This window comes from Mastomys coucha, chromosome X, assembly GCF_008632895.1.
Source record: "Mastomys coucha isolate ucsf_1 chromosome X, UCSF_Mcou_1, whole genome shotgun sequence".
NCBI lineage: Eukaryota > Metazoa > Chordata > Mammalia > Rodentia > Muridae > Mastomys > Mastomys coucha.
In genome coordinates, this window is record NC_045030.1 from 96,096,748 (window position 1) to 96,114,514 (window position 17,767).

Below are 17,767 nucleotides of genomic sequence, written 5' to 3' on the forward strand. Positions count from 1 at the left end.
TAAGACTTATCCAGAGGAATGAATAGTCAGTATGTATGTATGTATATGTTTTTTAGCAGATTCCCTCCACAATTATATCTTCATTTGAAAAGACTTCCCAAGGGACCACAGCCAAGGCAACCATCTGTCTGTCTAAAAATGGAAGCAATAGGTGGCTATTTTGTCCAATAGGTCTAATATACCAGCCATGTGGGCAACATGAATAGTAACAGAATCCTACTTCAGGCCAATTGAATTTCTGGTATGGGGGAAAAGGTTCAACTTAGTTGAAAAAAAAATCCTATAAGATGCTGGGTGTGGTGTTGCATGTCTTTAATCTTAGCACTATGAATGTAGCCACAGGTACATCTTGAGTAGAGGTCAGCCTGATCTGTACAGTGAGCTCCAGGAAAGCCAAGGCTAGTGAGATTTTGTCAGAAAACAAACAAAACAAAAAGGCATTTAGGTTACTCATACATAACCTAATATTTTAATTTGCATTTAAGGAAATAATTGATGATCAACTGATTGAGGCACAAAACTTAGCAAAGAGGCCTGGGAGATGTTGATATCTTAATTCCAATGAATGCAATCAGACTAGGCAGACTTCAGCAAAGCTTTTGCTACACACACACACACACACACACACACACACATACACACACACACCTTGGCTATCAAAAACTACCATTCCCTAACTGAGCAGTACAGGACACAGAATTCATTTTCTGTAAAATACCAATTCCCCTCTGATGAGATTCTCTTCTTCTAATTTCCTTCTGACATTCCTTGATTCATGAGATCCTGGGGTCACTTAGCCTCTTTTCTGGTTTGAAAAGGGACCGAGGGATCTTTTTCATTGTGCTCCTTTTTGGTGGAGTGATAGCATATCCTGTGACTAACTGCAGAAGTGAAAATTAGTCCCTGAAAATGTACAGAAACTTCAGGGACAGGTCTTAGAGTGTAGATGGTGTGATGAGACTGACTAGGATACACAGCACAAGGTGAATGAAATATGGGAGTTTCCCCTAATTTCAGTTTCAGCTTTGGCTTGTTTTGCCTGTTGACTGACTCCCTTAATATCATGTTTTTTTCAGTTTCCCTTTAACAGAAAATCCATCACCCACAGATCACATGAATACTGTTGTAGAACAAACAACAAGAAAACACTTTAGTGACTGGAGGTCCCTCATGAGCACGGAAGTTTATTAGCATTCAGCAAATGAAATATATGTTGTAACATACAGGCAGTGTATCAAGATATCCAGATGCCAGTGAGTGCTAGGGATGGAGAGGTCACAATGCAGATGATTCCATGACATCTCAGGAATGGGGGAGGGAAGCTCAGGCACAGCAAAGAGCTACAATCCCCTTTCTATTCCGGAAGAGAAAACTCTTACACCTAGACTGGGGATGTACTGCACTTTCTAATATCTTTCTTCTTCCCCCAGCCATTTTATTTAACATGACCTAAATATACATTTCTGGTTTACCCCAGCCCTTCCCCACCCCCATATACAGCAGGAAAAATAAGCACCAATAGTAACAGGAATAATTAAAGCCCCCTCTTAATAGACCCAACCCTCACAAATGTACATGCCATGTGGATTTTCTTCTTTGGAATGACTACAGGATGGAGAAACTGTGGATCAGGCCACCCAGTCATGACTGTAACAGTCACTATTCTTAAAAGTGCCATCCTGGTTAAAGAGGCAACTCAGCCATTAAAGGCTAAGACTTACAATCAAAAAGACACGAGTTCAGTTTCCAAAAGTACCATCCACTTGTGAGCTGGAACAGGTAAGGGAAGGAGGAGGCAGGATGGGAGGGAAGATTCTCCCAAAGTAGCAAGAGGGACCAAGGAATCACCTAATGCCCTTTCTGGATAATGTTGCAATCTACTCAATTCCTGGTAAGTCTCATTCAAGGGTTTCCCCCAAGGAGATGACCAGTTCCTGGAGGTTAAAATAGCATTGTCATCTGTCATCCCAAGTCTCTTGGTGTTGCATGAGCCCCTAATGCTCCTTTGGAAAAACTTAATACAACAAACCACAAAATGTGGGCATGATACTTTGCAAAGACAAGCAAAAAATATAAAGAAAGGAAAAGAATAAAAGTCAAGAGGCATGAGTACTTTCAAAACATCTAAACAAGAGAAGGAAGGGCTCAAAAGGTAAACAAAATTAAAGCTAGAAAACATGCTGTCTGCCAGGTTCCACATGCTTGAGTTACCTGGTATTGGTCTTCGGTACATGGGCATCTTCTGTCCTTACCGTGTGGAAAGAGAATGAATAGTGTGACACAGCCAGGTGGGAGAGGGAAAAGAGGGAGGGTCCTAGACAGTTGAGATGACATCCCTCTGCACGAGCAGCAGCAATTTTTGTGTCATCTTTTTTTTTGTTTGTTTAAAACTGTAAACAGCACCGCTTAAAAATAAAATATATCAGAAAAGAACAATTGATAAACATTGTTTCCATGAATATAAAATGCAAACAATATAAAAATAGATAATTGGCTTTTGATATATATATTTATATATATATATATTAAAAACAACTTGGATGCAACATACATATGGGTAAACTTGAAGTATCCCTGGTAAACCCCCATGCCTCCCTCTAGCAAGTGAGCCTAGGGGCTGAGGGCAGTGGTGGCACTGGTGCAGGTGAAAAAGCCACTGGTGGCAGGATGAGAGCATGCACCCAGCATTCTGAGTGTGGGAAGCTACTTCCCTCCTTGAAATAGCACTAAGAGGAGGGACACTGGCATTTACTGAAACCATTATCCACGAGGCTTGTGGTCTGGTATCTAAGCTATAGCCAGATGATCCCCAAGGCAGAGCTTCCTTGGAGAATCTAAAGCACCAAGAAATTGGCATCCTGGCTTTGGAAGAGGCCTGCTAGGTGGCTTTTCATACCCAAAGTCACTGGTCCTCTATGAACTGGGTTATCAAGAAATTCTCAGGATCAGAGCTGACACTATATAGTAGTACTGGGTAACAAGATGAAGCTAGCCTCCTTCTGTCAGCACATCTTTTCTAAAAGTCACATCCAAATGCATTGTTCAAGGACCTGCAATGGAGACTGGAGGTTCATCTAGCCACAGCCTTAGGGTGAACATGATAGCAGCACTTCTGGTAGTTTGTAGCGTATTTGGTGCCAGCCAAGGAAGACTTGTCCATGTTTGGACAGATACCTGGAGATTGGATGCATATCCCATTATTAACCATGTTGCCATTACCATATGTCCTCAGCCAAATCTTCTGTCCTCTTCTAGGCTGCAGTTAGCATTTGCTTTAGATACATAAAAGGAGTCTGCCTCTGTAGACATCTTGGCTCTCTCATTTTAGGTTGTAAATATTTTGTCCCTAAGCTAGCAGCCAGGTCAGTGAAAGGACTTGAAGGCAATGATGTTACCCAATCCGCAAACTTCTACTTTGCCCCAGGTCCTACTCTGAGTTATGAATTTTCAAAGCATAGCAAAATATATCCAAGTTATAGCAGGTCCCTTCAGAGATATTGCACTGTGCTGTCCTCCTGTGAACTGTGAGGGTAGATTACCTCTTCCTCTTCCAAACAGGCTGATAGCCTTTCTCCAGTGGGCTATGGAGGCTGTTGACAACTTGACTGCCTGCTATAGATGGCAGCCCAAATGTAAACAGGAACTCAAACTACCTTGAACAGGCAAGAGGTGTGTTTTTTCCTGTTGTAAAGGCATTTGGTGCCTACTTCCTGCCACCCAACCAGGCCAAGTTCAGTCTTACCTTCCCAGAACAGCTTTGGTAGGAGGCCAAGTAGTTAAAATCTGGGCATGTGTCTCTTAGGACAATGTGGTTCGGGTAAGGAGGGCCTTTCTCAGTCTCTTTCATTATCCAGTTCCACAAGAGATGAACTTCTTTGTGATATAGCCAAAGTCATCCAAGAGAGCTGATCTGAAGTCCTTGAGGGGTGGTTCCAGTGCTGGTACCATGCAAAGTTATGAAGTTACTTCCAGGGGGTTAGATTTTACCAACCAAGTCTGCTCTTTTGGGGGAAAGCCACAGGGCCAATCCCAAGCTTAGAAACTATGACAAATATTATCATGAATATACCCCCTGGCAAAGAAAGTATGTCTACAAAGCAATCTTGACTCAGAATCTTGACCAGCATCTGTTCTCAAGGTAAATTGCATTATTTCCATCAAGAGCCCTATTGACATCTTCACTTAGTAGATGTGAAGATGGCTCTGAGGTGACAAGAGGGACATGGGCAGAAGATAAAAAAGTTCTAACTTAGATCAACATATCCATCCCCAAAATATTTCATATGGCATTTCCAATAAAGATTCTTTTAAAAACAAGGTCTTTCTTACTATCTAGCTCTAGCTGGCCTAAAACTCACTATGTAGAACAGACTGGCCTCAAACTCATAGAACTCCAATTGCCTCTTCTTTCTGAGTGTTGAGGTAAAAGGCACATAGCTCCATGCCAAGGCCTTATGGAGAATTTTAAACAAACTGTCTCATGTCGATGATTAAGGAAACATTGAACCTGGTCAAGATAAGCCTGTTGCAACGTTTTCCTCTCACCAAGCTCTTCCTTAGTGTTTCCAACTTCTAGGCTGGGCTTGGTAGGAGGCAGAGGCAGATGGATCTCCGTGAGTTAGAAGCCATCCTGGTCTACATGGTGAGTTCCAGGCTAGAGAGAACTACATTGTGGGACCTTGTCCCAGAACAAAACAAAATAGAAAAGAAAAAGAAAAAGAAAGCTGCATGGATGCAAGAGAAGGGAGGGTGCTGTTCATTTCAAAAAGGATTGCAACTGCCATGCAAATCAGTCCTGTAGCTTGGCAGAGCAAGGGCCCATTACAGTCTTTCCTCTCAAGAAGCCTGGTCCTTTGAAAATACTAAGAACTTGGCTAACTGGAAGATAAAAGCTTTTTAGTGTGCCTACAACAGGTGAGATGCCTTTGGCATCCTGTCTTGGACAAGCTTGGAACCACTTCACAAAGGGGCAAGCAAGGGTTTGTTTGTTTGTTTGTTTGTTTGTTTTTGATTTGGGAGGAAGGGTGGGAAAAGTTTTCCCTCTTAAGCTGAGTTGCTTCAAGTTCCAAAGTCTGAGATCCCTTCTTGGTGTCTGGAATAAATGGATCTCCCTTTCTGTTTTTCTCTTTTGCATCTCACAACACCCAATGCTCTATAAGTCAAGCCCAATTTAGGTGGCTTCTCTTCCCTTATCTCAGTTAAGAGACTACATTCCTTGTGATGAGATTATGAAATTTTCAGTTATAGGAAAAGGGGGAAGTTCTAAAGTGCCTGCAACAGCCACAGGCTTAGAAACAAACAAGATATATTATTATTATTCCACAGCTCAAGACCTCACAGCATTTTCCATAATCTATCTATCTTTGTATTCTGCTTGAATATAGACAGATTTAATCACTCCATTATGAGGATTAGTGTTTTTGTCTTCAATCTAGACTATGGCAGACCAGGTTAAAAGGACATCATCTAGTTGTGATACCAAAGTCCACAGCAACAGGGAGCGAGACACATGCTACTTGACCAACTCTAAACATAACTAACTGGGATAAACAGGTTATAGTCATTTGATGTGCTGGAAAGGAATGGGGTTAGGAAGGATATGTACCATAACTTTATATTGCTAATAGCCAGCAAGCCTCCCATCTCTGAGTGAGAGTCAGTGCAAAAATTAGCTGCTCATCAGTGGTTCATTAGTCAACAAGGGACCAGAGAAGAGGGGTTCAGCCTGCAATAAGGATGCATCCCAAGCCCTGTATAGGTCAGAAGAAACTCCAAAGCAAAAACTGGAGCACAGAAGCAGCAGCCTCCCTAGGCAGATGTACTTGAGCTGAACCTGGCCAAAGATGGCAGAGGAAGGTGGGCAAAGTGAAAACTCAAGAGGAGTTTATCTTGGCCAAAAGGATTTTCAAGTGAAACAGCACTACCTACCCCCACCCCTCTGCCCAACCCCTGACCCCCATTCACATGCTCAGGTCTCCACTCTGGAACTGATGACTACTTGGCTAGGTTTCCATTCATGGCAGTGGAGGAGTAGCTGGTAGAGAGAGAGGCACCTTGCTCACCCCTCTCCTTTGACAGGTCAAGGTTGGAAGCTCGGTAGTGATTGGGTTGAAGCTGAAAGGGTTCAGGCCGTACCCTGGGCAGCTGAGGGATACCATGGGTGATGCCCACAGGCTTGGCTTGAGACAGAGAGTTGGCTCCAGCAATGGAGGAGCAACTGGGCTCATCCCGAGGCCTGGCCCTCCCACTCTGAGAGGCCTGTGATTGAAGGTTATAGCAAGGGCCCATGGGCAGGGGTAGGTGTGAAGGTCGAGCTAGCTGAGACACAGAGTCTCCAGGTGCTCTTCCTGGTACTGACACTCGCATTGCCACAGGAGGAACACAACAGGTTGCCTGCACATATGAAGACTGATTGAAAGGCTCATCTAACTGATTAGGGGTTAGCCAAGAAAGACTTGGCCCCACTGGAAGAGGAGAGTGAGCCCAGGGAGGCCAGTCATAGACCCCTGGAGGTTCAGTGTAGAGAGACAAGGGGCTGTCCCGGCCCCATTCTCCTTCCTCTTCTTCACCTTCTTCATCTGAATCTTCCTGGTGGGCCTGTAGCTCATCAGAATCCACATAATCCTGGGCTAGATGAGAACTGGAGAGCTCCAGCTCCAGGGTCTCTGCATTGTCAAGGGAGCGGCTTCTCCTATTGAGTGCCATTGCAGCAGGTGGAGGTCGAGGGTGTACTCCAGGGAGTCCTAAGTATCGAGGGAGGCTGCTAACACCCCAGGGCAGGCCTTGGTAGAACCGACTGTGATAGCTATTGAAGGCATGTTTGTGGTAATAACCCAGCTCAAAAGCTTCCAAGGAGGCTGTAAGATCTTCATCATTGTTGAACTCAGGATTCTCTTCACACTTGCCTTCTCCATCTCGTTCCACATCAGCAATGTCAAAGGTGACCATGGGGGGCAGCTCAGGGAGGTTCTGAGTGAAGGATGAGTCAGAATCAGAGCTGTAGGACATGCTGGTAAAAAGGTTTCCATTGCTGGTAAACTCTACTAGGGCCTGTGAGAAACTCACAGTGGCGTTCCCTTCCTTCTCATCTTCTTCTTCCTCTGGCTCCTCAGGGGGTGAGTAACTAGGGTAGGCCTTCCTGGGAGAGCCTCCAAAATTTGCTTCTTGCATGTCTGGCTCAAACATGGCATCACTCTGGAAGAGCTGCATTAAACAAGTACTTTGATCTTTTTTGGAGCAAGTACCCTCAAAACGCTTCTCCAGAGGACGGAAATCACGCCAGTCTGGTTCACTGCTGGAAGTAGCAGGGAAAGCTGAAGTGGTTCCCCGGTGGGAAGTCTGAGAACCTCCTGATGTCCCTGCTACCAGACCCATCACCGAGGGGCCTAATGGCCTCATCTGATATTCTAAGGCAGGCTTCTCCTGCCGTACCTTGGTCTCCTGGACTCGACCCTCTTGAGAATGAACCTCTAGGGCCTGAGTTTCTCGGGCTCGGACATTCCTGCCATAAGATTCCCGAGTATGGGTGTCTCGAGCATAAGCTTCTCTGGCGTGAGCCTCTCTGGCACATGCCTCTTGAGCTTCACGCTGCTCCCGGCGAAGTTCCCAGTAGAGCAACTGCTTCTGGATGGTCACTAGACGTTCTTCTTCTGTTTCCATTGCCCCAGGTGGCCGAGAAGAAAAGGGCTCCAAGTTCGAGAAAGGATCCAACATCTCCGAGTTGCGTCCACGGAGGTCATAAAGGCAGTCATCTCCAGGTGGAGAGTGCTCAAGACTGTCATCTGGCTCATAGAACTCATATAGAGCATCACCACTATAGCTGTCTCTGGGTAGACAATCCCTGTGGCCAAGCCCCAGAGCCTCACCTGAATCATCTTCAAATCCTGGTGTGGTAGAATCATAATAACCTTCATCACTATTGGGAGCAGACTCTTGCTGGTCACTCTGAGGTGTCAAAAGTTCTCCAAGGCCTAGGCTAGGATAAGACTGAACTGGGTCAACAAGCATGTAGCCCTGGTGGCTGGGAGATATAGCGGTATGGTAGCCCAGGTTCATATTAAACCTTGGGTATACCTGGGCACTTGCCCACAGATACTCTAAGTCATCATCTTCCTCTCCATCCTTGACCTCTTCTTCCTCATCCTCTAATTCTACCTCCTCCTCCTCCTCTTCTTCTTCTTCATTGTCATCATCATCTGGCAAGGCCATCTCCTCCCCACCTCCTTGGTAGGTAACCAAGCAAGAACTTCGCTTGGTCCCATCTCGGTTGGCCCTCTGGCCACCAGAGGCCATGCTATCTGTCATGCTGTCCATGTCCTGTTCGGCTATAATGTCACCACAACCTGTCAGTGAGTCAAAGCTTTTCAGGGATGTAACATCCCCAAACAAGAGGCTTAGCTGATCCCCAACAGGGCCATTGGGTGGGTTTGCTTCTCCTGTCACCACTTTTCCTTCTGTTTCTGAAGTATGGGGCTCCTCTAGACTACTAGCTTCAAGAACAGGTTTGGGCTGTGTGAACTCTGAGGCACAGGTCCTTGTGAGTTTTTCTGGATTTTTACAAGCTGCCTTCTCAGTAGGTGGTGAAAAATGTTCTCGTGCTGGAGAAATTTTTGGCCCAGGAGCATCCTGGGGTTTGACATTTTCCTTCCTAGCATCTCGGAATATCTCTTCAGAGCTGGGCAGAGAGATTGAACTCACATGCTCATGAGACCTGGTTCTTGCCCCCTCAAGTTCCTTGGCACCTGGCCCACTTGGGTCAGCCCCAGAAATTTTGCTCTTCCGATGACGGCGGATACTGCTAAAAAAACTTTTTAGGCTTTTCTTTGGCTTGTGCACACAGGGCACTTTCTCAACTCCAGCTTTCTCTATGGTTTCAGTCACAGATGTCTTATGTCTAGAGCCTATCTCCAAAGCTCCATTGGCACTCTGGGAGCTAGGAAATTGAGAAGGTAACTTGGACAAAGGTGTAGAGAGGTCTGTTTCTTCAATGACAACCTCTTCTGGGCCTTGAGATGCTTCACTCAGACCATCATGGGTCTTACTCTTGTTTAGACCCTTCTTAGAGTTGCCTTTCCCAGAACCTTTGCTTCGTCCACCCCCAAAGAAACTAGGCAGAGTACAGATTCCCTTCTTGCCACCAAAGAGTTTCATGGCAGTTTTCTTCAGCCTACCTGGGCCTGATAAGGGTGGCTCTGATGTTGTTGATCCTTCTGTTGTCTCAAGTGTCTTATTCTTGGCTCCCTTTTCAGCTCCCTGGTCTTGGGCATCGCTAGAAGTTGATGCTTCCTTGATTTGTACAGCTTCATCCTGTTGACTCTCCATGATGAAGACAACTCTTCAACTGGAAACGCTTCCTTTGGATTCCAGGCACACTTATAACATGATCAGTCAGGAAGCATCACAGTGGGGTCTGAAGGAGATAAGAGAGACAAAGACAGAGATAGATGCTGGTGAGCAAGTACAAAGGCTAGGTTTGTTTTTTATGGGTGCTTATAGTCTCGGGATTGAATGAGAAAAGAGAAAAAATAAGTAAATACTGGAAAAACCTTCATCTATTCCATATGTGAGGTTTTCTGGTTTAGCTTCTTCTGGGTCCCAGGGCAGTTAAAACCGTACAATAAGCAACAGGCAGCTATCATTAGCTACCCCTTCACTAATCCACTCCCTTTAGGCTATTATAAGTACAGAGCAGGATTTGACAGAGGCAACTGTAGGTGTGCAAAAGCCCAGTTGTGCTATTGTCTATGATGAAGCTTATCAGTTATCAGGTTGGGGTTAGGTAAGGAGTAGAGAGGTTGCTTCTAGCATCACTCAAGTTTTGAAAATTGTGTGGGGGAAGTTGCTCATTGAGCTTTCATTGGGTTTTACTGGATCCAGGCCTTAGTTGAATATTAACCTGTACTATCACCAACATTTTTCTAAGAGCAGGGAAGATAAGTGTATCTACAGCTTTATCTTCTGCCTAGAGATTCTCTTAATTGTCCTTAGAACAATGGCCAAACCTTTGGAACACCAGAGAAAGAACAACATTGAGTTGCAGATCAGGGCTGTAATGTGGGATCTGCAAAATGACATGGTGGCCTCAGAAAAAAATATTCTCCTGGCTTCTGTATCCTCTGTCCAAGAAGCTTACCAACATCTACCTCTGTAAGTAAAACCCTTATAGAGACTATATGAGGGGCCGGTCTAGACCAGACTCTCTATTGACTATTCCTGGCAAGTGAAACACCAGATTCTACTATAGAACTGTAAGGCAAAAATTTCTTCTACTTTGTTCCTCTCAATATCTTGGTCCCTATCTAGGTTGCTATCTAGAAAGGGAACTTGAGAACACACAACTCTACATGATTCATGCTCCTAGCCTAAGAGATATTTAAGTACATAAACTTGATATAAGCTACACAATTCTGGTCAAGGCTACCTAGTCCCAATGCCAATAGAAATGGAATAAAAAGAAGGGCTAACCACCTTCTACACCAATACACCTACCTCATCATTCCCTTGGTTCCTGACAAGTCTGGTACTTTCCCGTGAGAGTAAACATTTCTGGCATTGTTAAACCAGCGATTAGCCTGCAGAAATCCAGTGATCCTTTCTTAGAAAGCCTGTCCCTTCTCTGAACCCTCTTTGTAGATCTAGGGTGGCAAAGGGAGACAGAACAGCTGCTGGGATTGAGAGAGCAAGATGCTGAAGCAGGAGGGGAAGGGAGAGAGTGAGACTGCAGCAGTCCTAGGAACCACTGGCCAGGACACTGGTCCAGTGGCTGAATGCCACATTAAGGAGATTCACACAGTTATCTGCAGTAAAATAATGTAGTCCAGCACTGGGGCTGAAGAGAAACTAGCAACTATACGCTAGCCTGTGATTTCACTCTAGCCTGTGATTTCATTAGACGAATCTCTCCTACCACCTAGGTTTTTAATCTTCCAAACAGTTTCATGCCTGGTGCCTCACTTAGTTTAATACACTTAAATCATCAGAGTAACCTGAGTTCTAGTGCTTTGCCAAACAACCAGAGTCATAACCTTCTGACAGTTACAGAGATAAGAGAAAAACTCATCTCATCTTCTCAGTGCAGAGATTAAATTGCTATTTTCTCAGGTTCTGTATTACATTCTCCCACACTCAACTCTCTAATAAACAGACAATACCCTCACCACTAGGCACAAGACTACCTAGAATTCCGTGCCTCGTGTTATAATGAAAATATGGGCCTAGCATATATCTGAATTCCTTACTTTTTATAATGTTAATCTTCTCATCTCAGTCTTGAAATTACTAATAAGATTGTCATTATGATACTGGGGATGGCAGCAGTGAAACTATATGTGAAATTGTATTTCCTGGTATGGAATTTGTGAAATTAAATCTCCCCGAACATTCAGTAAGTGACAGACACTAAAGTCAGTGCATAAGGCCACACTAGGAAGTGGAACTCTCAGTCCTAGCTTTAGAGAGCTTATAGTTTAATAGGGAGAGAATCTTACCTACAGAAGTCTGAAGATACAGCATAATGTAGGCCTTCAAAGAATAGCCTGTTATTTCTTTTTGTTTGTATTTTTTTGTTTTATTTGTTTTTTATTGAGATAGGGTCTCTCTACATAGTTCGGGCTCTCCTAGAGTGTGTCATGTAGACCAGGCTGGCCTCAAACTCACTGAGATTTTTGTGCCTCTGTTTCTGAGAGCTGGGATTAAAGATGCCCTGTTATTTCAAACTAAGTAATGGAATGCTAGTCTTTATACTCTGTTAATGAGCCTTTAGATAAAATTAAAAGGTAAAGCATACTCTCTGGGCTTAGAAAAGTTGCCTTGTCCCAAAACCCATGGCTGGGGAGATCACAGACCTTAGGAGAGAACCTATTACTATTATTTTGCTACACAGATTTACTACCTAACTGCTTTCTAAGTACTTTATACTCATACATCAGTGCAGCTCTCAACTCCCATTAGAGCTTCTTTTTGCAGTAGACACTGATTAATGAGATACTGCATCCCTCCAGATAAATCTGAACCATGCCTCCTACCCTAAAACTCAGGGGTCATCAAGAAAGAGGGGCCAGAAATACTATAAGAACTAGAGGTAATGGAAGGATATTGCAAAATCTTTTCTAGATATAAGGCTTTTGCATACATGAATTCTCAGCAGCTGTACTGCATTTGCAAGACCCGCAGTAGATCAAGTCAGCTAAAATTTCAACATGGATTGGTAAAGGACTCAAGAATTCCTTTCCCTACATGAAGAGCTACTGTTGGGTAATGATGGCTAATGCAGGGAGAGAGAGTCAGCTTTCTTCAGAAATGTGGCCTCTAGTGTGATATATATATATATATATATATATATATATATATATATGTACGTATGCACCACTAATTGGATTCATTGGGATAGAAAACAAAGAAGAGGGCATGAAGTTGTAAGGGAGATGGAAGAAGGGTCCTGGACGAAGAGAGGAGAATGATAGGTGGGTATAGTAAAAAATCACTTTATGCCGGGCGGTGGTGGCACACGCACGCCTTTAATCCCAGCACTTGGGAGGCAGAGGCAGGCAGATTTCTGAGTTTGAGGCCAGCCTGGTCTACAGAGTGAGTTCCAGGACAGCCAGGGCTACAGAGAAACCCTGTCTCGAAAAACAAAAAACAAAAACAAACAAAAAAAATCACTTTACACGTGTATGAAATACTCAAACAACAGATAGGTAGGTAGGAGACAGGTAGGACAGACAGATACATTGATACATAGATAGATAATTAAAAAAAAGAAACAAACAAAAGTAATGATGCTTTGAGGAGGAAGAAGCTTCAGTCTGGACTTTGTCAAGCAGTAGGGAATGGAAATGGCAGTGATCTAGATGGGGTACGTGCTCTTAGCAATCAAAAGGGGACTCATTCTAGTGGAATCAATCAGGCCCAAGGAGCAGTCCTGGTTAGAATGAGATTATCCCCCATAGACTCAGATGTCTGAACACCACCAAACAGTATTGCTGTTTGAGGAGGATTAAGAGGTATAAGATTCTTGGAGTAAGTTTTGTCACTGGAGGCAGGCTCTGGGAGTTTATAAAGACTCCATGTCACCTGTAGTTTGTTCTCTCTGCTATATGTGTGAAGTTCAAGATATGAACTCTCAGCTTCCTGCTGACTGCTTCCCATGCTATTCCAATCATTATGGATTCTGAACTTCTGGAACCATAAACTAAAGAAACTCTTTTTGGTTTTCATTTGTTTGTTTGTTTTGTTTTGTTTTTGTTTTACGAATGTGAAAGATTTTTGAACTTTGGACTAGAAAAGCAGTTGAATGGTGTAAGCAGAGCTTAATAGGCTGAGCCTGGAGACAGTGCTCAGATCAAAACAGACTCTAGAAGCCCAGCACAAGGTGTTTCAGAGAGAAACAAAGACTTTAGCAGCAACTAGGCTAGAGAAAACGTTTGTATTATTTTGGCAAAGGATCTGGTTGCATTCTGCCTTTGTCACAAGAACTTGCCTGGGGCTAAATTAAAGAGTAATGTACTAATTTCTTTGGTGAAGGACATTTCAAGGTAGCAATAATATTGAATCTCTGTTGTGGTTATCCACAGTAACTGTTATCCAGGTGTACAACGAAAATAGCAAGTAGGAAAGAAGGAAATATAAAATGTATAGTTTGAAGAAAAAAGAATCACCAGGAAACTTAATGTTGCACCAAAGCTTCAAAAGCCCGAGGCTATGGAGTATATCTCATTTACCCTGGTACAGATTCTATTACCCCAATGTAGACTTCCCTCTTACCCAGACTCCAGGTTATTTTTTGCTAACCAAGGATCAATGTTGAAACGTTATAGCTCTCTCTTGCTTTTACCCTCCCAGAACCATGACCCGACCCTTCTCCCCCACCCCCCACCCCGCCAAAGCTTCTCACAGCATCTTTGCCTGTGTTCCACATAACACTTTGAAGGAGTACAATAGAAATATTATATAGCTCAAAACTTCCCTAATCTGGTCATATTTAGCTAACTTTACCCTAAGGCTTCTTTACACTCCTTATTAATCTATCATGGTCCTCAAACTGTCCTTCTAAAACAGGCTATTCTGCTTTGACCTAGGGTAAGAAGAAATCCTTCAGGAGAGAGAACTGGAGCCCAAAACAAAAGGAACAGCAAAGGACAAACTCTAAAACTCCCTTAGGCTGGGACTGGCTTCCCTTAGGTTCTTGCCAAGAAAGTGGTCCTGCCAAATGCAGAGCTCCTTAACACTCAGATTTCTCAGTCAATGTGGCTGGCTGTTTTTCAGATGGGCTGTTGGGAACCCTACCAAGATACTTGATATTCCCAGATAGAGGCTACTAGCTGCAGCCACTGTGACTGTAGCAGAGAACAGGCTGTGGTAGAAAATGATGGAACCACTCAAGATTCAAGAACCAACCTCAGGCCATTCTGAGACAAGTAAAAGCTGGCTCCTAAAGAAGAGCAGTCTTCTTTTCACCTCCACTCAAAACCCAAGTAGAAGAACAGCCACAGACCTGCCTGAAACCCTTCTCTTGAGGAAGAAACAGCTTTAGTTCAACCTTTGCATTTTCTGTTCTTGGCCTAGCTTCAAGAGATCAGCTTAATAAACAGGAAAGGCTAGGCTCAGGGAAGAAGCCAGGGTACAGCTTCAGAGGCATGGCTTTCACCCATTATAGTTTCCAGACTCATCCCAAGCAGTCTTTGTGAAGACAAGCCTACTCTTAATTTACCCAGTCCCTCAGTATATTAGTGGAGAGAGGGTAAAGAAAATGTAAAAATGCTGAGTGTCCTCCCTTTAGAGAGTTAAGACAGTTCGTCACTGGAATTAACTATGCCACACTGGGAGAATTCAGCAAGTTATCCAACCTGTCTGACCCTGTCTGAATTGTGAAATGGGGCTATTGAGAATTTCTACTTGTTAAGACTATCGTAGAAACAAACCCAATGCATGTAAAGTACCAAATAAAATTCATTGCACAGCAGAAGCTCAAACATTATGGCAAATTGTATTAATGTTTATTCCAATGATGTATGGCTGGACAACTTCTAGATGTAAATCAACCCCAATTGGTGTAGCTCTATAGGTATCTCTGAAACCTTTTTTGATTTCCCCTAAATATAAATTATGGTGATTATGTAGTTATCCCACAGGAAGCCTTACTTGCTCATTAGACCAACTTTTAATGTTCACGGAGCTAACAATGTTAGATCATCTGGGAGATTCTAGATAGGATTCTTAGTCCAAACCAGAAAGATAAACATTTTAAACTGAGCTAAAAGTGCCACAATCAACAGAAATGCAATTAACAGGCACCCTCCAACCACTCTGGATACGTACCAGTATACAAGGCATTTCCTATTCGTTATTCCTACTATTTCTTCCCAGTACCCCATTAATCTCTGCTACTGGCAGATGGTAAAGTCTTGTCACAGAAAAGAAAATTGTTCCCAGACTTGGGGAAAGATTTGTCTAAGGTCTCTAATGGGATTATGACAGAACTTCAGTAGCTTCTAAGGGCCCCCAATTAAGGAATTAGGAAGGGTGGGGTGTGAATATGATCAAAACACACTTATGAAATTTTCAAAGAACCAGTAGAACATGTTTTTAAAGTATTAGGCCAGGAGGAATGTAAGGTTCCCTTTATACCCAGGAATAGCTGTCATTTCCTTTCCTTATTCCATGCAGTCCCAGCTCAGGTGAATTTTTCCTAAAGGTTTTCTTGTCTACTGCTGTTTTTTGGTCTTACCCAGAGCATTCAAAACAACTAAGCCAACCAACTAAACAAAAAACAAAAACCCCCAATGAGTTCAGTACTCAGGTGTTATCTATTCAGCTGATCACCTCTTACTTCATCAACAAATGTTGTCACCACTACTTTCAAACTATGGGACACATCTTCTGTTTTGTTTCCTTGGGAGAGAAGTTTGAGGTACACCCCCCCCAAAAGACTGAAATAGAAAGCTGACATAGTGGAAAAATTTAAAAAGTTTGAACTAGTTAAACGTAATGATCTCTGAGATTATCTGGTACTCAAGTAGTACATTACTGGTGCCCATAAACAAGACCTGAGGTCAAAATGTTCATGGTGAGAAAGAAGGGCTCCTGGTTTGGATCCTTTTGGTGGAACAGTGAAAGTGGTCAAACGAGTCCCTCTTACCCATTCTTGCACCATTCTTTCCTAACTTGCAGCATTCTTGCTGTGGGACCCCTTCTTTTCAGAAAACAACTCATCAGTTCCAGATGATCCACAAATCCCAAACCTGGTCTTATATCCCTGCCTCCATGCCCTCTTCTTCAGCTACCTTGTTCACACAATGCATCCTTGCTTATTTCCTTCTGGTAGGCTTCAGTCTGTCCACTTAGTTCACTCATAAGGACTCACTGCATCTACCATGGAGCAGGTGCTTGGGATGCTGCTTCTGTTGTACTCTGACTCAGCTGGACTTTACCAGCCTGAAACTGGAATGCTAGTCTCACCCCTTTCAGGCAGAACCGTTTGATAAAGTATCTCTCTGAGACAAAAGTGCTGGATATGTGAAATGAAAAGACAAAACAAAACAAAAACCAAAAACCAAAAAACAAAAAACAAAAGACCTATCTTGCAAGACTCATTATGAATTAAAGAGTATCGATTCAAAGGCAAACTGTTTACTATGCATGCATACATAATGGGCTCTTTTGATGAAGCTGCTTGCAGCCAAGGCACCTCCTCTCTATTTGTTACTCCATCCCCATCCCAAGTCCTCTGAAGTTGATACAAGCTCTCTAATCAAACCCCTTTGTCTGATCTTCAACTCTATTTTTCCTAAATGCCCATTGAAAGTTATTCAGCTTTGCCTCTCTACCCTAAGGTCTCAGAATATACAGGGATCTTATTCAGTTCAGAAGACAGGGTACCAAAACACAGCCCTGAAATGAGCTTTCCTGGCGGTTTCTTTTTCTTTTTCTTTTTCTTTTATTTTTGGGTTGTTTGTTTTTGTGGTGCTGGAGGAACACACACACAGTACCTCATATGTGCTGGGACAGTATTCTAATCCTCAGCCCCACCCCACCCCCGAGGAGCCTCCTGATGCTTCAGCTTTGATCATTTCTCAGCTCACCATCAGGAAGGGGCTTTAAGATCCACTTACTTGCCCCTGCCTTTGAGTCTCATCAGAGAGATATTCTGCTAAGGTAGGAGCTACCTCCCCAACCCCCAGTGTATCAGTACTAGTCAAGTAGTAATAGTACAAGCCAGAGACAGGCTGTACCTGCTCTTATTATTCAGAAAGGCTAGGAAATACTTCTTCCTCTTGGAGCTAAAACTTTACCTTCTAGTTCATTCGCCTAAACTGGCTTTCCACAGAGAAACTCAGGAGATAACATCTGGAGTTTCCCTTTTTCAGTTTCAGGCAGCCTAAACTTCGTGGGAGTGAGAGGGCTAGAACTCCCTTCTCTGTCTTTGGTTATGAGGAAATGGGATTTAGGAGTTACATATATTCCCTGATAGGCAGAGAGACAGGGAGTCCATGGCTAGGCGATAAAGATGTTAAACTTCCAAAGTGGCTAGCTTCTTCCTCACTCTCCAGACCTGAGGCAGAAGCCTGGCAGCTGAAAACAAAAGCCTTGCAGGCTTTTTCTCCAGGTAGAAGGCCCCTTGCTGATGAACTGGCTCAACAAGTTTAAGGCCAGATTAGGACATGTTTACACAACAGTTATGGGTCAATCGGCCATCTGGCTTTTCTTTAAACTGACCAATCCTAAATTAAGGAAGGAAGACCCTTCAGAAACTTACAAAAAAAAAAACCCC

At 43.4% G+C, this 17,767-nt stretch overlaps 1 protein-coding gene across 2 annotated transcripts in view; it reads right to left on the bottom strand.

The window, feature by feature from the left end:
* Positions 1 to 1,154: 1,154 nt before the first annotated feature.
* Amer1 (APC membrane recruitment protein 1) overlaps positions 1,155 to 17,767 on the bottom strand; it is a 20,615-nt gene continuing 4,002 nt past the window's right edge. For both annotated transcript variants that reach the window (XM_031365137.1, XM_031365146.1), the window contains exon 2: positions 1,155 to 9,409. In XM_031365137.1, the coding sequence (XP_031220997.1) occupies positions 5,995 to 9,321 (3,327 nt within the window). In that variant the 5' untranslated portion in view covers positions 9,322 to 9,409 and the 3' untranslated portion in view covers positions 1,155 to 5,994. The remainder of the gene's footprint in view (positions 9,410 to 17,767) is intronic.